General features: G+C 40.2%; 1 protein-coding gene across 5 annotated transcripts in view; it reads left to right on the top strand.

Annotated features, from left to right (window-relative positions):
- NPAS3 (neuronal PAS domain protein 3) overlaps positions 1–22,035 on the top strand; it is a 1,174,175-nt gene extending 1,152,140 nt beyond the window's left edge. For all 5 annotated transcript variants that reach the window (XM_069105971.1, XM_069105969.1, XM_069105968.1 and 2 more), the window contains 3 exons: positions 2,190–2,337; positions 9,389–9,504; positions 17,645–22,035. In XM_069105971.1, the coding sequence (XP_068962072.1) occupies positions 2,190–2,337; positions 9,389–9,504; positions 17,645–19,014 (1,634 nt within the window). In that variant the 3' untranslated portion in view covers positions 19,015–22,035. The remainder of the gene's footprint in view (positions 1–2,189; positions 2,338–9,388; positions 9,505–17,644) is intronic.
- Positions 22,036–23,145: the final 1,110 nt, after the last annotated feature.

Genomic DNA, 23,145 nt, shown 5'->3' with positions numbered 1-23,145 from the left:
TATCTATCTATCTATCTATCTATCTATCTATCTATCTATCTATCTATCTATCTACCTACCTATCATCTATCTGTCTATCTGTATTGTGCATATATATGTATATATGTATGCCTATGTGTACATATGTGTATTATGTATTTGTGTATGTGTGTATGTATGTGTAGATGTATTGTGTGTGTATCATATCAGCTATTGATTAGGGGGCCATGTTATCACTCTGTGGAAATAGGGGGTAGGATCACATAACTTCGGACAAGACCTTTATCTCATTTTTTTTTCTCTTTCCAAATATTAACTGTTAACAGAGTTCAGAGGATTTGAATAAAATCATGTCATGTTGCATGCAACAGTGGTTTGATAGAAAAGCCGTATCGTTGGTGGTTAGTATTTTACCTGCTTTCAGCTTAACCATGTAGTTTCGTAGCTTGTGAAGCCATGCGTGTGGAATGTCAGAAATTTAGAATGGCATGTGAACAGGAAATACGGGGATCCTCATGATGCATCCAGACCAAGAATAGGTGATGGTAGTACAGCCCAGTTTGAGCCACTGAAAACATCAGCAAAATAGAGAATATGGGAGAACTCACTGGTGTTTGAAAAGCTTTTTAAGACTCTGCCTTTTTCTTTTCCTTTTTTTTTTTTTGGTGACAGTTAAAGTGTTGAGGGATGGTTGTGGGAGTCTCAATGTGCTCACAGGAATGTGTGTGAGTGTGAGGTCAGGCACTGTGCATTTACATATGAACATAATATTTCTGAGACTCTGACATTTGGTTATCTTAGGAACTATGAAAAGTGGCTCCCAGTTTTATGGTAAGAACTTTTACAGCACTGAAGACTGTTCTTTTCCAAAGTGACTTCTTTCTTTTCCCCACCCCCCAAAAAAATCAAAATGTACTTCATGAAACTATTGTATATGAAGCACTTATTAGCCGTAATTAAATGGACAATATGAATTTACTACGTCTTTAGGACTCTGGCTTGTTCTGGTTTAGAGCAAGATGATTAATGCAAATACATATTACTTGAGATAACCATTTAGCAGCTAATTTAGCCAAATTTATTACAGCAGTTAGAGGTTTTTCATTTTAGCAGACGGAGACAAGGACATGCCAAAAGCAGGAGACGTAGATGAATGCACACTGCCCTCTAGTGCCCGATGCCTTCGTGGCCTTTGCAGAGAACACAGCCAAAGCGAATATGTATTTGAGTAATAACACCCAGGTTTTGCACATTCCAGGCATCCTTTTAAAGCATTCCAATCTATAGCACTTTATTTCAGGGCATGATTTACTGCTCATTCTCCTTTTACTAGCTCAGGAGGGCCCAGATACAAATCAAATCAATTTCAACTTGGCAACATTTTGGTTAAAGTATCATTTTTAACATCTGCATTTTTAAAGCTCCCTTTCAGTAGGGTATTTAATGGCTGGCGTTTCACATTACTGATTGTTTTTACTTGTTCCTTCATTTTTGGCCATATTTCAGAAACCATATAGAGCTGTCACTCTGTTTGGCTTGAACCAAGTCAATTCTGTGCCTCCCTTAGGCCACAGTTTCTTTCCGATTCCTTTGGTGGATTTATTTTGTTCCAGTATTAAGCAAAGTCTCACCAGACTTTCCCCCTACTGACCAATGGAGATTTAGTTCATCTGAGAACTATAAATTCTGTTTGACAAGATCAAAAGGAACAGATGTATAAGCTCACTGGTTGGTATTGCTTGCAATGAGGAGAAATGATCAAAGAGTGAAAGGGAGAACCCACTCCTGAACCTTTCAAATATCCAGAATCTCAAAGAGGTCTACCTAGGAGCTATGAATAAATCACATACAAATTTGCCTTTCTTACAATTTGACGTCAAACCCATTGAAAATGTCCACACAGCATTAGGTGTTCTCTGAGCCAAAAAGATTTGTAGTCCTTTCATTCTTCCTCCCACACCAGAGCTGACCAAAATGGAATAAAATCTTGCTACAAATGGTAGTAACCCACAGCTCCTGAGCCGATGCTCCAGTGAATTGCTGATTTTATTTGTCATACTAATGGCATCCTACATTAAGCATACAGAGGGGCACCTCTTGCCTTTGTGCAGCGCCTTCCATCTCTGTACTTGGGGGGGTTGCAGAGATGAAAGTCATTGGATTGTGATGTTAATACACAATGCCTTTTGTTCTTTCTGTTTTCTTTTCAGTGCTGAATAAGGGTCAGTGTGTGACTAAGTACTACCGCTGGATGCAGAAGAACGGAGGATATATTTGGATACAGTCTAGTGCTACCATAGCTATTAATGCCAAGAATGCAAATGAGAAGAACATCATCTGGGTCAATTATCTCCTTAGGTATATCATCAAATCTTTTCCATCATTTCCACTGCTATCCCTGTTACCTGAGTAAAGGGGCCGTAACACATGTAGAAAGCTGTGATTGGTAGCTAATGAGATATAAGCACTGGCTTTTTTAGCAGTACTTGGCGCTGAAGAATATGAAATCCTGGCATGGGGAAGGTGTCTTCCTCCCTAAAGTCCCATGTGGATGCAATAGAATCAAGCTGTAAAGGATCAGCCTTGCCCAGCCGTTGCCCATAATTGCCAAGCTGTGGATATTCTACAGAAGTTGCATTGGGTTCTCCACCTTTAACAGGGATATTTCTTTGAGCTCCTATCCTATCTCATCCAAAGATGAGAAAACAGAGGGGTATTTGCATGCAACAAAATGTATTCAGATCAGCACCACCAAAAATACATACACTGAACCATATAGCACACATGTATATAGTTACAGAAATTGAACAAAAAGGGGATAGGAAAGAGGGACAGAGTGTATGATATTATTCCTCATTAAGCCCAAACTTCTTTGAACCCTGGGTATATGGGCCAGTACCTACTTTCCTGGACATTTGAGATTGTTGGTATTTTAGTGACTTCATAGTTTAAAGGCAGCACCACAATTGTAATAAAACTGCACTAAGAGCTTGGGGACATTCTGTATATTAGGAAGACAAAGAAGTTTTGGGTTTGAGTCTCAACTCCAATGCTAGTTATGTGACTTTGGGCAAGTCACTTGGGGACTCAGTGTTGTCATCTATAAAATGTCTCATTTTTTTTTAAAGCAATTGGGGTTAAGTAACTTGCTCAAGGTTACATGGCCAGTTATTTTGTGTGGGTGTTAAATATCTGAGGCCAGAACCGATCCCCGGTCTCCCGACTCTGGGGTTGGCACTCTTACTGTGCGACCTGGCTGTCCCAGTCTCATTTTTTAAATACTTTCTTAGTTGGCAAATATTTTTCTGAAAATTGTTATGAGTAAAATATTTTATAAACTTTAAAGTACTCTACAAAGCTAATAACTATGTTATATCTGTGTAAGGCTTTTTATCAAAGTTGTTTCCACCTATATTGTCTCATTGGTTAAAAACTGGGAGGGACCTCAAAGACAAAAGTCACATAGTTTACTAAGTGTTAGAAGATGGATCTGGGGCAGATCCTGGGAGGAAGATAATAGGAGTTCAGTTTTGAATTTGTTGACATTGAGGTGGAAATATCTTACAACTTATTAGAAATGCAGGTCTGGAGAGATAGGTTGAGTACAGAATCATACAATCACAGATCAAGAGCTAGAAGAGACTACAGAAGCTATATATGGCCTGTTTTACAAAAAAGGAAACTGAGGCCCACAGAGGTGAAATCATTTGCCCATAATCGCACATATTATTGTGACCTCAAATCTATACTCATGATAGGATGAGGTCAGATGCACAAGCTAGCCAAATAGCAATGGATAAAAATTCTTTCCAACTCCACCCCTGGGATTCAGACCAGCAGGAAACTATGCTGAATACCTTAATATCCAGGAGCAGATATTCTCTATGACCTGATATTCAAGCCAGGCCACTGGGAAGCTATCCAGAATGAATCTCTGTCTCTCACTCCTGAAATGGCCCTTCTACTTTGGGCTTCTCCTGGCCTGCAGCCACAAAATGAAGCCTGCTCCTAGTCTGATTTGGAAAACTTCTAGCAGAGCTTATGAAGAAGAGCACTGAGCCCCATTTTTCTTCAAGACAGCCAAATGGAGCCAAGGACCTAAGGATCCTGGCTCATCTGCTCACTGACCCTTTCAGTTGTTTTCAGGTAGTTTGGGATGTCTCTGATTCGAAGGTAAGGATTTCCTCTCTACCAATAGCATATCAGTCAGACACTAATGATTATTACTTTTATGAAGACCTTAATGTGCACCACTTACTGAATCCTCATAGATCTTGATTTTTTTTTTGCTTTTTCAACTTCTTTTCCTCCACTTGGAAGAAAATTTTAACTCTTTCACTAAAGGGAGAGAGTGCTGTGAGTGTGATAAATGCAGACTTTTTCCCATTTTAGTATGTATGAGCTGTGCTATTTTTGTGATATAACCAAATAGCCTTGGATATAAAAAATCTCCAGTTTAAATGCATTTTTATAGGACAGAGACTATGGTAGTTCATAACATTCATCTTCTAAACAGAAATAGCTAAAATATTATAGGTTTAGAACTCTGTAACTAGACACAATTCTATTTTAATTTGACAGGGGGGAAAATAAAAGTCCAGACTCAGAGGTAGCCTGCCCAGTAGAGTGAATAGAGCACTGAACTTGTAATCAAATTCTAGACAAGTTCAAATTCTGCCTCAAATATTTACAAGTTGTGTTACCCTGGGCAAGTCACTAAAAATCTCTGGTCTTTGGTTTCTTCACCTCTAAAATGAAGTTTTTGGGGGGTGGCTAGGTGGCGCAGTGAATAGAACACCAGCCCTGGAGTCAGGAGGACCTGAGTTCAAATGTGGCCTCAGACACTTAATACTTACTAGGTGTGTGACCTTGGGCAAGTCACTTAACCCCAATTGCCTTGCCTTCCTCCCTCCAAAAAGCAAAAACAAAAGAAAATTGAAGTTATTGGATTCGATCTCCTTCTAATGTCCCTTCCAGCTCTAAATCTATAATCCTATGACATTGTTTTTTTAAAAAGGCATTCATATGTTTAATTAATTTTGAGAGAATAAGTCATTTTGACTATTAGAAATACCCAAATTAACCATAAAGAACATATGAAGAAAGATGCTATCTTCATCCAAAGAAAGAACTGATAAATAGAAGTATGTATAGAATGATTTATGTGTGTGTGTGTCTAATGGTAACCATCTCTAGCAGGGGTGGGGGAAGGGTTGAAAAAAAGGAGAAAAAATAAATTTATTACATATGTAAATGGAATAGTAAGTTGTGCATAATAGATTTTCAATTTCATATGCAAAAAAAGAAACTGCTTGAAAGGAAAAAAATTACTAAACTGCTGATGCTTATTAGAATTATGTAAGAGATGAATCAGAGAACAGAAGATGCAGGCTTCTACAACTGAAATAACCATCCTATCAAATTGGGTTTTACATAACTCTTGGCAGCCAGACTACTTTTATCTCATTGTTCCCTTCCAAGGGATTTCTCCATACCAGCGTCTTATTTTGAGGATAGAACCAGAATCCTAGAACCTTAAACATTCCAGAGACCTCAGAGGACATCCAGTTTAATCTCTATCTCAGTTGCGATCCCCTCTGCAGCAACCCCAACAGTCAGTCATCATTCTGGAAGTGTGTCTTCCTAGAGTGATAGTGAATTCACTAATTCCTAAGGCAGCCAGCCACCCATTGTAGTTTTTGGATGGGTTTGATTTTTAGGAAATTTTTCCTTGTGTTGAATTGAAATCTGCCTCTCCCTACAATTTCCCTCCTTTCTTCTTAGCTTCTTTCTTCTGAGGCCAGGTAGAGCAAAACCAGTCCTTTTTCCATAGGACAAATCTCAAAAGACCTATAAAATCACATCGATTTGGAGTTGGAAGGGACTTCAAAGATCATTCAGTCCAACCCCCTCATTTTTCAAATGAGAAAACAAGCCAGGAGAAGTGACATGATTTTCCCAGGGTCACACAATTAGCAACAGTCTGGGGCAGGATTCAAATACAGATCTTCTTCACTCTAATCCTAGTGCCTTTATGTTAGTGTTTCTTAAAAACTGCCCAAGAAGCCTAAAGACTGCCCCCACTTCTCTAAGCTAATCATTCCCCTTTCCTCTAACCGGTTCTCCTATGCCATGGTTTTGAACCTTTGTCCCTGATCTTGGTCTTTAACTGGACTGTTTATCAAGCACTGATCCCATTTTGTCAAGTCTATCTTTTTTCCACCTTTAGACTGTAGGACCCAGATTATCTCTGTCTGCCCCCATAGTACCTAGTACTATGCCCTAATACATTAAAGACTTGTTATTTCTGAGTTCTTTCTGTCCTTTCCCCTTTTACTCTTCCCATGCAAGTGCATTGCAAGGGTCCCTGCGTTCTCTCTACCAACAATTACTATACACTAGTTGCAGCAATAACAATAGTAAAGTAGTAGTAATATTAATAATTAAAATGCCTGACACTTATAAGTACTTTAAAGTTTGTAAAACACTATATATAATATGTACATGTATGTGTACATATATATACATATATATATATACAATCTCATTTAATCTTTCTTTTTTTAATCTGCCTTCTGTTTTGGGGTTTGTTTGTTTTTTTTTGCTTTTTGGATTGGGGTTAAGTGACTTGCCCAAGGTCACACGGCTAGGTTCTGTGTGAGTGTGTGTGTGTGTGTGTGTGTGTGTGTGTGTGTGTGATGTCTGAGGCCAGATCCAAACCCAGGTCCTCCTGACTCCAGGGCTGGTGCTCTACTCACTGTGCCACCTAGCTGCCCCCTTTATTTTTCTTTTTTAAAGATTAAAGTTATGAGTAAAAGTAAGGAAGAAAGAAGGAAAGGAAAGTTCAAGTCATCTTGCCTGGGGTTGGGCAAGCTAATTGGGAAATTCCCTTCTGATTTTCACAGGTTTCTTCCCCCTAGACCAATAGGAGTGAGAAGGGAAAGAGTTGGGCAATAGCGATGTAACATGACCCAGCTTTCTGACTCCAGTGATACCATCACAAGGTTGATGTTTTAGCTGTACCTAAAAGTGAGGTTGAAAGCAGTGGCCAAAGAAGTTGGGAGTTATGTGGCCAAAGGTCCAGGAATCCCTGTGGTATCAGAACTGAGTGATGCCAATGGCACCAGACCAATCTGTCCAGGATTTAGCATAGGATACACAGGCTCTATAGTTTTCCAGTTAACATTGTTCAGAGCAATAGAGCTTATGGCAATAATGCTAGTCCTAGCAAAACTCAGTTCCATGAGTATTTACTGAATGTCTGCTACTTATAAGGAAGGTATATCCAGAGGCTGCTGAGAGGAATGTAAAGAATAAGGCAAAATCCTGACCCACAAGGAGCTCCAAAGGGAACAGTATATTGGAAAGAGAGGAGGAAGAATGAAACACACATAAGCACAAGCATTCATTAAGCATCTACTGTATACCAGGCACTTTGCTACATGCTGGGGGGTGCAAGAGCAAATGTGAAAACAGCCCCCCCTGCCCTCTAGGAGTTTACAGTCTAGTTAAGCAAAACAAGTAGGCAGGACAAGGTACAGTCAGTAGTCCCAATTGCCTGTACACTGAGCATTAATAGAGAAACAGGGGGACAGTTCCTTATCTACTCCGAACCCATCAAAATCCTATTCTCTCAAGGCAGCTAATAGTTATTGACTCACAGAACCAGAACGCTATGAATATAGAGACTTGAGAAGTCATTTACTCTAAAACTTACACCTAATGATCTCAGTTAATTATTTTCTTTTGGGGGGTGGGGAGAGTTGTGAGGCAGTCTAGGTTAAATGACTTGCCCAGGGTCACACAGCTAGTAAGTGTCAAGTGTCTAAGTTCACATTTGAACTCAGGTCCTCCTGACTCCAGGGCCAGTACTCTATCTACTGCACCACCTACCTGCCCCTCAATTAAAAGGAAAGCATTCCAGGAAAGTAAGTCATACTAAGGGCTGAATGACTGGTAGCCAGATTAATTCTCTGCTTCTGCCCTCCCCTGGAGATATTTACTATGCTAGATGATAAGGTCCTTCCTATCACGGATCCCTTCTCATTCATTTTTGCATTGACCTTACCATCCAATCACACTGCCTTGAATACAGTAGTCACAGCATTAATATGAATTGAATGAATAAAAAAAAGAATAGTTTCCTTCTGTTCTTCCTTCCTTCTTGAAGAGGACCAATGACATCATGAGGGTGATGTCTTGACTTGCATGTGAATTATGAGCAATGAAAGTGTATTCAGTGGAGCTCATTACTTTTGCTTGGTCAGCGTTTTTTCTGAGGAGATGTTATAGGCTATCCTAGCCATGGAGGAGAGCAGATTGGATAAAAGGAGAAATCTAAGATAATGGGCCTAGTTGTGAAGAAAACTCAGATTCAGCTCTCGGTTCTATCACTATTAGCTGTGTGACCTTGGACAGGGCACTCAGCTGAACTTGAGTTTCCTCATCTAAAAAATGGGGATAATGGCATCTTCCCTGACTATCTCATGGAGTTGTCTTGAGAATAATATGAAAGCCTTTGGAAACAATAAAGCTCTCTATGAATTATGAGCTAGGGGTAATAGTCTTTCACATGTAAAGCCTGCCCTGAAATTTTCCCAAAAAGTCTCCCAAAGGGGAAATGATTCACACTAGCCAAATGGTCTCCATTTGATGGAAAAGATCTGCTTTGCAACTTAACACAGAATAAAAAGAAAGCACTTTCTTTTTGTCCCCCCTTCTGATGGGGCTAGATCTGATCTGCCAGGCCCACTTTTTCACTGGGGCTCTTCCCCAGTGCAATCAGCTTTCCAGCTAACAAGCCACAGGTGTGCACCACATGAACAGATGAAAATGTGATTGTAATGGGTGTGTTGACAGTTTAGTAGCCATAATGCATGCATCCCAAGGTACACCTGTGCATCTGTCATAGACTTAGGTTGTTAAGGCTGTAGGGGTATTTTTTTTTCCTTCCTCAAATAGCTTTAGACATCTGAACAGGTGAACAGAAACATCAATGGTCCATGACAAGGGTTTTTACACTGTGGAAACATGAGGAGCCTGAAAAGAGATATCCGCCCCCCCCCACCCCAACCTTGGATTCTTTACTGGGAGTATTAGCAATAGCTCTCTCAGTGTTACTCTCCGGTCCCCAGAGTTTCCTGAATATGAAAAGATTTTTAGTGGTTTTCATATAGCATTTAGCTGTCTAGTTGTTATACCAGGATGTTTCTACATGGGTCACATCCCAAAACTAAATGTTGAAAAAATGCTGTGACAAGTGGAAAGGAAGGTTTTACTGTCTTATGTCTTTTTTTTCTCTATTTAAATTCTTAACTTCAGATGCTTGGGGCAGGAAAGTAGGGGAAAGAAGGATAAAAAAAGAAAAGTCATTCGACATTGGTTGATTTGCACTTACCCTCTTCCACAGTAACCCAGAGTACAAGGACACTCCAATGGATATTGCACAACTCCCACATCTGCCAGAGAAAACCTCTGAGTCCTCGGAGACCTCCGATTCGGAATCAGACTCTAAAGACAACTCAGGTAAGGCAAAGACTCCAGTTTCTTCTGCCACCTTTTCTCCTCTGGGAACTAGAGAAAATATCCTAGATGGAGATTTAGAAGGGGCCGTCAAGGTCATGTTGCCCAGATCTCTCATTTTACAAATGACCTTAGGAGAGTGACTAGAATGCTGGCCTTGGAGTCTGTAGACATGGATTTAAACCCCATCTCTGACTCTTGCTGAGGTCACACCCATGGGCACTTGACTTATCTAAGCCTCAGTTTTCCATAAAATGGGAATAATAATGTCTGTAGTGCTTACCCTTGAGACAGCATACATTTTTGGACATGACCAACATGGAAACTGGACAGTTAGGGGGTGGCCAGGCAGCACAGCAAGTAAGAGCACCGGCTCCAGTGTCAGGATGACCTGGGCATCAAATCCGGGTTCCAACACTTAGCACCCACCCAGAAACACCTGGCCGTGTAACCTTGAGCAAGTTACTTAACCCCAATTGCTTAGGGGTGGCCAGGTGGCTCAGCGGAGTAAGAACACTGGCTCCAGTGTCAGGATGACCTGGATCAAATCCGGGCTCAGGTACTTAGCACCATACCCAGAAATAACTGGCCGTGTAACCTTGAGCAAGTTACTTAACCCTGATTGCTTTAAAAAAAAAAAAAAAGAAATTGGACAGTTAGGTGGCCAGTGGCTAGGGTACCAGGCCTGAAGTCAGGAATAACAGAGTTCAAATCCAGCCTCAGACACTCACTAGCTATGTGACCCTGGGCAAGTCACTTAACCCTGTTTGCCTCTGTTTCCTCAACTGTAAAATGAGTTGGAGAAGGAAATGGCAGACCACTCCAATATCTTTGCCAAGAAAACCCCAAATGGGGTCATGAAGATTTGGATACAACTGAAAACAACTCAACAACAATAGTACCTAGCTTACAAAAAGAGTTATGAGGTTCAAATGTGATAATATAATTCAGATGCTTTTCAGATCTTAGATAGAGCACTGGACCTGGAGTGAAGAATACTTGAGTTCAAATCTGACCTCAGATACTTACTATTTTTGTGACCCTTCACCGGTCCCTTAACCTCTATTTGCTTTAGTTTCATCTGTAAAATGGGATAATAATAGAACCTACTTCCCAGGGTTGTTGTTAATTGTTATATTATTATAATGTAAGTGCCAGTTGTTACTGTTGATTTTGTTTTTGTTATTTGACTTGCCTAAGGTCACATAGGTTGTAAGCATCCAAACCTAGATTTGAACCCAAGCCCGCTGACTCCATGATCTTGAGTCTTGCCTTTCCAAACTCCTACAACAGGACAGGCAGTTCAGAGGTAGATGAACTCATGTGAAAGGGGGTTTAGCAGTGGTTAAATTTCAATGCTGTGCTAGCAACCCCACAGAACAGAATGAACCCTCCATCCTTCTTCCTTCCCTTTCTCCTCCCTCCCCCCACCCCAAAACCCACCAGCTTACCCTCTTGAAGTAAGCAGCCCTGTCTGGTCTTTTTTTTCCATGAAGACAGTATTTAGCATAATTACTAAAATATTAACATCCCCATGAAAGCACATAAGCAACAACCACAACTGGTAATGAGATCTTTAAATTGGAGTATCTAATTGTATCTAGAGACTTCCTGTTCCAATAGATATAAATGAAACTTCCAGCTTAATTCCATGCACCATCTTTTTGCATTTTACTTTTTTCTTGAATTGCTCTCTGGGAACAGAGTAAAATAAGGTAATTCTTGTTTTCTCCTGTATCTCCTGTACCAAAAACACTCCAATTCATCCTGATGGAGCAAGGATTCTCTTATCCTCTCCCTTCTCTGGCATGATATGCATCATTAGAAAGATTAAGTCATGGATTTTTAGCATCTCGTTTACATTTCCAATATGGTAAAAATATAAATGTCCTAAAAATGCCTACTGGACTGCAAACAACTTCTGAATCCCAGCTGAGGACCCCCAAAGACCATACCAATATATTAGTGATTAGGTCACCCTAGGTGCTCTTTGGGGAGCATATCCCTCCACTGCCCCCCAAAATCCAGATACCTGTTCTATCCACATGGTTTTACTATAAGTTTTAAGACAGTGTTTGTCATTACAGTATGAGAGAAAGACTGTTGACTCTGCAGTCAGAGGATCTGCATTCAAATCCTTCCTTTGACACTTGCTTGAATCATTATAGAGGACTCCCTGGATATCACTTTCCTCACCTATAAAATTATATCATGAGCTTCTTGAGGGCAGGTTGTATTTTCACCTTTCTTTTGTATCCTCAGTGCTTAGGACAGTTCCTGGCACAGTATGTGCTTAATAAATGCTTCGAGACTGAAGGAGTTGAATGAGATGGCCTCTGAGATCCTTCTGGCTCCAATTTTATAATCTGTATTATTTTATATATATATATATATATATAATACAGGTTCTCACTGTATAGGCCCTGTGACATCTTCCTGTTGAATTAGTGCAGTATTTTGTGGAGGAGGAAGGGAGAAGATAGTATTCCTTCCCACTAAGTTCTAATCTATATGAGATAGAATTGTATCACCTTGCTATGAAAACCCATAAATTCTGGGTGGAAAGCAAAATACATTTAAAAGGTAAAATATTCCAGAGACCAGATGATTCCCCAAGCCCTCCGTAAGTCACTGAGATCTCACAGTCCAGTGGGACTAGTCCCTTTAAACATGGGCATGTCCCTGTATACTATATTTGATCATGATGGGTTCCATGTGAGGATTTTTAATAGAGCAGTAGGTTTATAACATGTGGGAGGGCTCTGCTATTAAAATTCAGACCAAGCTAAGTCAAAGAGGACTTTGATACAACTAGGTAATTTTGTTTTATAGCTATAACAATGTCATTCCTGAATTTTTTTTCCTGCACTTTGATGAAGAGATAGATGTCTAAATATGGCACTCTGGGATCTCTTTGATGGAAATATCTGCAGAAAGTTCTCCTATCTTAAAAACATGGGAGAGGCTACAGAAGCCTAATTCTTATTTTTTCAATATGAAAAAAGTATGTGCATGAGTTATAGTTTATATATATATACATATATACATATCTATCTCATATATATGAGATATATACTATGTATACATACTATATGAGACATATACTATATATAAGATATACACATAGATAAACTATATGAGATATACACTATGTACCATACTAATTATATATTATCGTATATGATGTCACATATAATAATATGCTAATATATCATATGATTTATATACTTTTATATGCTATTCATAGAACATAACTATTTATATATTTGCATATTTATATATGCTACATATATGTACAACTATATATATTGCATATATGCGCACTATATATACATACTATATGAGATATACACTATATATAAGATATACACTATAGATACACTATATGAGATATACACTCTGTACTATACTAATTATATTATTATATATGATGTCATATGTAACAATATGTTAGTATGTTATATAATTTATATGCTTTTATATGCTATTCATAGTACATAACCATTTATATATTTGTATATTTATATATATTACATTTATGCACAACTGGCATATGTGTATATATATATATAAATATATTCTCTCCCTTAATATTATTGTCATTGCCATAGCAATAAGATAGAGGTTTCACCCATTGTTCTGGAGGCTTCTAGATATCCTTAGACAAATAATAATAATAGTAGCTAACATTTATATAGCATTTACTATGTGCCAAGCGCTTTACACTTATCTCATTTAATTCTCACAACAACCCTGAGGGATAGTTGTTACTATTATTCTCATTTAACAGAGGAGGATACTGAGGCAAACAGAGGTTGAATAACCTGCCCAGGGTCACTAGTAAGTGTCCAAGGTCAGTTTTGAACTCAGGCCTTCCTGACTCCATACTATGTGAGATATCCACTGTGCTACCTTTCTCTTGGGGTACCTTCTTCTCTGAAATGGCGTTCAGCAATGTTATCTCTTCCCCCACTATTAAGGGACACTCAGAACAGACTTAGTAATTTAGGGTGATTGGGCCTGATTCAGGCCTTCTAGGCTCTTAATTGATCTCCCTGCCTCAAGTCTGCCCCCTTTACAATCTATCCTCCACATAGCCACCAAAATGATTTTCTTAAAACCCAAGTCTGACTTCTGCTTAATCAATTCCAATGACTCCCTATTGCTTCTAGAAATAAGTACAAACTCATCAGTTTGGTGTTTGGAGCCAAAAAACATTGAGGATGCAAAATAAAGCCACACTTCAACCTTCCCTTCCAGCCTTATTATCCACTACTCTCCTTCACTCCATCTATGGGCTGGCTTTCTTTCATACCTGAAATATACTCCTTCCTCGTTTCTTGAAGTCTTAGCTTTCTTCAAAATTCAACTTCATTTCACCTTCGTGATATACTGCTGGACTCCTTCACCTCCTCCCTAGTCCCCAATGCCTTCCTTTTTATTTTTATATACTTATGTATTCACATATTATCTCATCCATTGTCATCTCCTTGAAGGCAGGTACTGCTCCGTTTTTGTCTCAGTAAACCCAACACCTTGAACTTAATAGCTTGATTGAGGTGACACATATGTCCACTCTATGAAGCCCAAGGATCTTTTGCTATAGCAAGACACTCATAATATCCAAATGGATCAGTGAGCTTATCAACGTGAATGCTTCCTCTAACAATGCATATTACAACCCATCCACACCTCCCTTCTTAGCAGAGCAACTCCTTAGTTCATAGATTGGACAATAGGAGCTAGCCAAAGCACCACTTAATGGTTCTTTTTTGGGTCCCCCTGGCTCAGAGTGAATGTAAATAGTAACTCTTTTTGTCAGCAACCCTGAGGGTCTTCCTCTCCCAGTTTGATTTTTTTTTTTTTTAATTAAAAGGGCCATCCCTTGACTCACTTCTTAAAGAGGCCTATTCACTGAATGGGCCTCACTCAAAGTGAGAACCTGAAAAGGCCTTTTCATAAAAGGGCCTAGGTCTCCCATTGCATCCTGGGCCATCTCTAGTCATCCTGATCCATATCTGGCCACTGGACCCAGATGGCTCTGGAGGAGAAAGTGAGGCTGGTGACCTTGCACAGCCCTCCCTTACTCAAAGCAACTGCAGGTCTTGTCATCATGTCCCTGATGTCATGGTCCTCTTCGAAAACCAAGGACAAATACAACCTGTCCTTGTTCTCCTTTAAGTTACAACCTATGAAACCAGATGTGGAGATAATAGTGCCTGTTTCAACTTCCCCACAGTTTGTTGGGAAGATAAAGTGAGACAAAGTGAAAGTAATCCAGGAGTCAATAAACAAGCATCTGTTGAGCACCAAAAATGTCCCAGCCACTTTGCAAGGCAATAGGCACATAAACCTAACCCTGCCCTCGGGGCCCTTCCATTCTATTAGAGTAATGTACAACCAAGCACTAGAAAATATGAAGCAGCAGTAATAATAGTAAAAGTAATATATGCAAGGTCCATATAATTAATTCCCTCTATACCAGGACAAAGAAGTTTTAAAGAGAAAATTCAAGCATGCTTTGCTTTGTTCAGTCAATCAATCAACAAGTATTTAAGCTGTGCTAATTGGCTGGGGATAGGAAGCCAGAAATAAAACAGTCTCTGTGCTCAAAGAAATCATAAAATAAGTATACACATTATCAATATAAGGCATTTTTTTTAAGGGAAAGGAAGACACTTGGTAACATGAGTCAGGAAGCACTTCATGTAGGAGGTACCAATTAGTTTATTACTTTCATTCTTGAGAAAGCCCATTCTGGAAGTAATGAATACTGTCTTTCAGAATAAGGAATTTGGAGATGTCTATAAACTCATCATTTTTTAATATATTTAAAAAATATAACAATAGGCAGTCAACCAGACACTGGTTCTTGGCTCTGGACATAAGAACAACTTCATGCCAAGCAGGCCCTGTGAGTGAATGTGAGGCCTGTCTTGGACTTTTCGAGAAACACCATAAAATCACACTGATGTATGGAGCTGGGTAAAAAAAAAAATTTAAGGAAAATGTTAGAATTACTTCTCCCCACCACAACCACCGAAAAAAAAGTCCCCTTTTCTTCAAAGTTTCAATGAACTCAATCTCTGAGATCTCAAAGAGAACTTAAAAGATCCTATGGTGGCTTAGACTGTAGTCAATAAAGACAAGGTTAGCTCTAGATTTGTTAATAAAATATTACTTAGATCATGTAGAGCATAGTCAAGTCCTGGGCTTGGAAGCAAGAAGACTTGTGTTCAAATTCTGCCTATCATACCAGTTGTATGACCTTAGCCAAGTCACAACCTCTATATGTCACACTATTCAATTACTCCAGGGTTGTAATCTGCTTTGGTGGCAGAAGCTCCCAAGACAAGAGTTTCTTATGCTGATGAAATCATAGTACTTCTATTCACACATTTAAATGATATTTTATATGTTTCCATTACAGAGCTTCAGGTTTTGTTTTGAATGTTTTTTTTAGAAACCAGGGCTTTCATATGGTGAATATGATTTATATCTTAAGCATTAAATAGTAAAATATCTAAAAAGGTAGAGAAGTAAGCCATTATGGCATATATTGGGGGTAGGAAAATGGGGGCAGGGAGGCAGTAGCATGGTACAGTTGAAAGGGCACTGAATTTAGATTCATGGCATCTGACTCCACATCCTGACTCTGCTGCTTGCCACCTGTGTGATTTTAGATAAGCCACTTTACTTTTCTTGGCCTCAGTTTCCTTTTCTGTAAAATGAGAGGAATGAATTAGACGATCCCTATGGTCACTTTCAGCTTTAGAACTATGACTCAGTGATTCATGCCAAGATGAGGCAGCAAAAGAAAACTTTCATGGAGGATAAGGTGAGATTTGCTTACCCCTTGAAGAGTTCTGTAGACTATCCAAGGAAGGTGAGTTTTTTATTATTAAGTATGAAAAAAAAAAGCATAAAGAGCACCAAATGAGGTGGATGAGTTTTCTCTAAACCCCATACACCTCTGAACCCCATCTTCCTTTTGGTTCTAGTGCTTAGCAAGGTGCCTGGCATGCAGTAGGTGCTTAATAAATATTTATTGACTGATAACACCTGGAGCTGCCATTTTAAACTTTAAGGGAACTCATGAATGGAATCTGTTTCCTGGAGCAGCTGCCCTTTTCTGTTTGTTTGGTTTTTTCCCTTGTCCTCTCTAGGACTGATCGTCTACTGCTCTGTTTTCAGAGCTTCTTGATGGAAACATGACTTTAACCCACTCCTTTCCCCACTGGGGGATCCAAGGTGCTGACCAGGAGAGATGTAGCAAAGGCTCTTAGAGACTGCAACAATCCTTAGAAATCTAGGTGAAGCTTCATATTTCACAATACTATTTCTATCAGAGAAAAGAGAATCTATAGAACACTGATGATCTCCTTATTTCTAGTGCCTGTCCACAGTATAGCTACGTAGGAGGTCCTTAGCAAGTTTGCTGATTGATTCATAAGAGCAAGACTTTTGTCTGATAACTAGTTTTCCATGTGAAAGGTTATGAACTTCTTTGAAGATAAATATGAACTGAATGCAAGAGCAAATATAAATAAGCAGATGCCTTTAAAAATGAGGGAAAAAGCCATTTGAGCTTAGGATCCCATCTCAAATCTGCTCTGGTTCATTAATAACAAAAAGGGTTTTCCACAGCCAGAGGTTGTGACAAGACCCCCAAGCCTTCAATCTTTCAGATTTAAAACTAGAAAGAGACCTCGGAGGTCATGTAGTCCAACTTCATTTTACAGATAGGGTGACTGAGGCCCAGTTAGGTCAGGGGATTTGCCCTAAGTGACACAGATGGTAAGAAGCAGAGCCTGAGGACCTGAGAGGTTAAATGACTTGCCCCCCAAGCACACAGAGCCAAGACTTGACTCCCAATCTAAAGTCCTTTCTCCTACACTAGGGCTGTCTTTTTCCAGGAGTCTCTCCTATACCCAAAGTCTTTTGAGACTAAGGGAAGAAGTGGAGATAAGACCCCTCCCACCTCAGTTTGCAAAGCGCTGTCCAGGGTACCTAAGCAAAGTCGGGGGCTTTTTGTTGTTTTTCCCTTGGGTTCCTTGGTAAGTGGGTGATTCTGGCTCCTTTGGATGTTCTCACTCTGCTCTTCTTTTTCCTCCCCTCTCCTCCCCTCCTACCCGCTCCCCAGAGGACAACGAAAACTCCAAGTCCGACGAGAAGGGGAACCAGTCGGAGAACAGCGAGGACCCGGAGTCCGACCGAAAGAAGTCCGGCCACCAGTCGGACAACGAAATGAACTGTAACGAGGACGGCAACAGTTCCAGCAATCAGGACAGCCGGGACAGCGACGACAGCTTCGAGAACTCGGACTTTGAGACCCAGAAGGCCACCGAAGACAGCTTCGGCACCCTGGGCTCCATGCAGATCAAGGTGGAGCGCTACGTGGAGAGCGAGACCGACCTGCGGCTGCAGAACTGCGAGTCGCTGACTTCGGACAGCGCCAAGGACTCGGACAGCGCGGGCGAGGCCAGCGCGCAGTCTTCCAGCAAGCACCAGAAGCGCAAGAAGAGGAGGAAAAAGCAGAAGGGGGGCAGCCTGAGCCGCCGCCGGCTGTCCAGCACCTCGAGCCCCAACGGGCTGGACGGCGCGCTGGTGGATCCGCCGCAGCTGCTCTCGTCACCAAACAGTGCCTCAGTGCTCAAAATCAAAACTGAGATCTCAGAACCTATCAATTTTGATAACGATAGCAGTATTTGGAATTACCCGCCCAACCGGGAAATCTCAAGGAACGAATCGCCCTACAGTATGACCAAGCCCCCCAACTCCGAGCACTTCCCTTCCCCCCAAGCCAGCAGTAGTTTACACGTCTCCATTCCAGACTCTGTCCTCACCCCTCCGGGGACCGAGAACACTGCCAGCCGCAAATCTCAGTTCAGCACCTCATCCAACTCGGCCTTGGCCCCCGTCTCCTCCGACCCCCTGTCGCCCCCGCTGTCCGCGTCCCCCCGGGACAAGCACCCCGGCGGGGGCGGCGGCGGGGGAGGTGTCGGGGGCAGTGGGGGCGCCGGGGGCGCCGGGGGCGGTCCCAGCACGTCTTCCAACTCTTTGTTGTACACTGGGGACCTGGAGGCCCTGCAGAGGCTGCAGGCGGGCAACGTGGTGCTGCCTCTGGTCCACAGGGTCACGGGCACCCTCTCCGCCACCAGCACGGCCGCCCAGAGGGTCTACACCACTGGCACGATCCGCTATGCGCCCGCCGAGGTTACTTTAGCCATGCAAGGCAACCTGCTCCCCAACACCCACGCGGTGAACTTTGTCGATGTCAACAGCCCCGGCTTCGGGCTGGATCCCAAAACACCGATGGAGATGCTCTACCACCACGTCCACCGACTCAATATGTCGGGACCATTCGGGAGTGCCGTGAGCGGGGCCAGCCTGACCCAAATGCCGGCAGGGAACGTGTTCACCACGGCCGAGGGACTTTTTTCCACTCTTCCATTTCCTGTGTACAGCAATGGTATTCACACTACACAGACTCTGGAGCGGAAAGAGGATTGAAACATGACCACATTACTGTGTTTCCAGTGTTACACTCTCGAGGCATAGACTATGTTTTAATTTAGACCCTTAATTCTAGCACTTTGAATTTCAGCAGGTCAGCTTATTCTCTCAAACACAATGGGTTCCCCCATTCCATACCCTTTCTCGTTAACTTGACATTCTTTAATATAAAAAAAAATATTTTAATTTTTTTTTTTTGCCTCCAGAGGGTCAGAGTACCAGTTGCCTGCCATTTTTGTCTTTTTCTGAGATGTGTGTGTGTGTTGTTTTATTTTTTTTTCCTTTGCATCTTCATTGAGATGCCTTTAATGTGAGAATGCCTCTGCCATAGAATACTCAGTGTTGTGGTAAAGAGATTTTAAAAAGTGACAACCATTGGTTTTTTCCTTCATCAAGATCTTGATGTGATCAAGATTGAAAGAGACAAGCATAAACAATGTGCCCTGTTTGACTAAGTCAAATGAAATGGGGTTTTTGTTCCTAATTCCTTTAAAAATAGGGGATAGTATTTTAGAATTTTATGCAGAATTTAATTCTCTTTTTATGGTTAAGATTTTCTTACTTGCACATAAAAATAATTTGGGTTCTTAAAAACTTAATTTCTGGCCTGTGACTAGAATGTTTAAAAAAAAGTTGGACTAAATGTTAATTACTGAAACATTAACTTAATTTCTAAAACCATGGTGCTATCATTTATTAATCTGTAACGTCTTCATACAAAATGCAGCTCAGTGGGCTGGGTTTTGGAAAGGCATGTGTTCTGTCCTGGTCTGTAGTCAGTTGCTGCAGTCTCCTTGGTTAGTTAAGACAAAGCCCTCATTAACATTTGCTGCAGGACTTAAAATTTTTACCTCCCAACTAACAAACATAGCCTCACATTAAATTTAATGGGTCAGTAAAGCCTTTTTTAAAAAGCGCTTTCAGAAAACTCAATTAAACTGACTTGAGGAGCAGTTTTAGGTGCATACTATGTTCCGTTGTTCTCTTTTCCTTTTTTTCTCAGTCTAACTGAGGCTAATTTTACAACTTCAGATAACACTTTGGAGTAAAAAAAGGAAGAAAAATATTTAACATTTAATTTTTTTTTCATTTGTTGCTATAGAGGGAAGGTTGTATTTTGGGGGGGGTTGATTTGGTTTTACAGATTTTTTTGTTCTCTTCTTTTTAGTGTCGAAACCAATATGTTTTAAAAACTAAAGAATGGGTTAATAAGCTTCAAATAGATAACTACAACTGAAAACTGCACATTAAGTAAAAGAAAAGAAATCTCCTATTTTGTCTTTGTTGCCAGAAATCACGGTGTAGTGTCAAACACTCCAAATGACTGTCAAGTATAAATTCTTCTTCCACTCCATCTTTGGCAGCTGTTTGTTAAGGCATCTAATAACAGATGTGAGAACTGTAATGTGTACAATGTGTACGTGTCCTTGGCTGTCAGTCCCATTGCAGTTTCAATGTGTGTTACTATATGCAGTATATACTAAGCTAATGTAGTTGTTTTGTCCTTTGTCTTCTCTGTGCTTTATCTCTAGTCCGGAGTGGTAAAGTCCCATTCCTGCAGTCCTAGTGAACCAGTGATTCTTGGGGGTTAGTGGTTTTTTGTGTGGTGGCCTTCCTCTGTAACGTCACCTTATGCTGCTTCCACCGTCTATATACCTTCTTTCATTTCTGCTGTTGCTTTGCTGTTGTATATTCTCCCACTGCTCCTTTCTTTCCCCTCCTCTTTAGTCTTCCCTTTTCTCTCCCTCCTTCCTTCTTCCAAACCTCCCCAGCCCCTTTTCATTCTCAGAGACAAAAAGACTCTTAACTAGCTCAAGGTTAATGGAGCCATTTTTTCCCACAGAGGAATTCTGGGTATGACTTACTCTTCAAGTGTGCCATGCAATGCGCTGATATATTAAACAAATTGATGCCACATCGCCTCAGTTGTTAACATTCCCAGAGTCCCTTGTGCTCTAAATGTAAGCAGAGGGTGCTTTTCTTTGGTTTTCTCCCAGCTTGGCCGATAGAGCAATATATGGAATAATTACCAGGGAGGCAATATTCTTTCAAAAGGTCAACTGACGCTATTAATTAAAAAAAAGGGAAACTGAGCTTAGGATTGTCCTATATATTTGCTCATGTGTGCAATGCTCATCTAGTAACTCAGCTGTCCTTTAAGTGTTACTGGGTTAAGCCAATTCCTCTTGTAGCTTTGAATTTGAGGCATTAGGCCCACCCCACGGTGGAATAATAGCAGAAAGAAAAACAATTGGTTTCCACAAATTTTAATGATGAACTTATAAAGGTTATATTTGAAGGATCAAAGTAGGTTTAAAAAGCCAAGAAAGCTGATTGAGAAATTTAAAGTTTAATTTTGGAAGCTCTACTCTAGCTATTGAACAATCAAAGGAATGCACCTATCAGCTACAAAGAACAGCTAGACAGCTGTTGTTTTGTTTTTGTTTTTTGTTTTTTTTTTTTTATAAATGTTTCTGTGTTGTGTCAAAATGATTTCTGGTGATTTAAACTAACAGATAATCACAGCTGCTGTCTAAATCCATAGTGTTTAAAATTACAAAATGAAAAAAAAAAAACTTCATTACCTGTGAAGACTGTGTCTGTGTTTTTAACTATTTCTTGTACAAATATATGAAATCTTTTATGAGGAGACTGGTGCCAAGTAGCTGAATAATGGGGAAAGGGATATTCTGTTCGTATAAATCTTAGCGGTGTTACCAACTCTACAATATAAAAAAAAAATTAAAATGTTAAAAAGCGACAGCTATGGTACATTTATTTTGTGTTAAGCTAACCGAATCTAACTTCTTGAGTGCCTGGCTTATTTTGAGACATTTTTTTCATTGACCATTGATAATGCTGCAAATCAGAAATGTACATACTTCATTTACAACAGGGTTCTTTTTATACTTTTGTAGATCCTCATACATGTCACATACATGGTTGTCTTTATGTAACTTAATTTTTTTCATCCGCAGGTGCCATTTTCATAATAAACTTCTCTTGGATTTGTTACTATCTGGCATCATTTCTTTTACATGTAACCATCCTGACTAATGAGTGCTGGTAGTATTTGTTTAAGCAGGAACCTTGGTCATTGATTTAAAAAAAGCAAAAGCAAAAAAAAAGTGGCAATGGCTAGATATTTTTGGCTAGTTTTGAAAAATATATACCTACATGTATGTGTTTATACATATACATGTACATATATATATTTTTATGTATATAAATAACTTGTGTACCAACAAGTCTGACAAGGCGAGGCCTAAGATGCTAATCCAAATACTACACCAAACTTGCAACCATCCTAAATTATCAGCTACCCCAACTCATTGTCATACTGAGCATTATTATGCACATTATCAGAGCTGAATAATGGGCCTGCAACATTAACTGCTATGGAAAGTGTGCATTTTTTCTTGATTAATGCACAGTAGGTGAAGGCAGTTTTCATACATTAATCACTTAAAATGCACTCAATATTTTCATTTATTACAATCTATAATGTATAACCAACTGTTCCATCACTTATATATCTTCTCTCTCTTCTAAATACTGTTATTTTCTTCCTCCAGACTAGCAAAAGAATAAAATGTTGGGTGGTGTCCTCCATGGTTATTGGTCAGGCTTGCTGCCTATTCATGTCAAGGTGGATAAGCTCCCAAATTCTTAAAAACAAAAGGAAGATGGTCTGTTTTCTCAATGCTAGCTGGCAGGGTGGAAGCCACCCTGGTATTTCTTTCCTCTCTGTAGGGGCTTGTTCAGGCACAAAGACTAGGCAGAACCTTTCAGGTAACTATCCTTATCCAATCTAGTCTTCAGAGAAATCAACTAAATTGGACAAGTTTAGCTTTTGGAAGATGTCTAGGGTTGAAGGTTTCAGCAGCTCTCTAGGCCCAAGAGTCACACCATCCCCTATCTTCTGCCTAGGACCCCGAATTTGATACAGATGCTTCAGATTCCTAAAACGGGAAAGTCCCATTCAACATGCCCTACTCTCTGAGGCATGATAGAGATAAAGGATATGACTTCTCCTGGCCACCTTTTCAATATGTTACCTGGCCTATTACAGAAGAGGCACAAGGAATAAGTATGACAAGATAAAAGAATAAGATAAGTCACTGATGA

The sequence above is a fragment of the Petaurus breviceps genome, unplaced genomic scaffold (assembly GCF_028583685.1).
Source record: "Petaurus breviceps papuanus isolate PSGF00001 unplaced genomic scaffold, PetGlider_PUasm1.0 77, whole genome shotgun sequence".
Lineage (NCBI taxonomy): Eukaryota > Metazoa > Chordata > Mammalia > Diprotodontia > Petauridae > Petaurus > Petaurus breviceps.
Note: the sequence above shows the minus strand (reverse complement) of the source record. Positions and strands in the feature narration are given on the sequence as shown.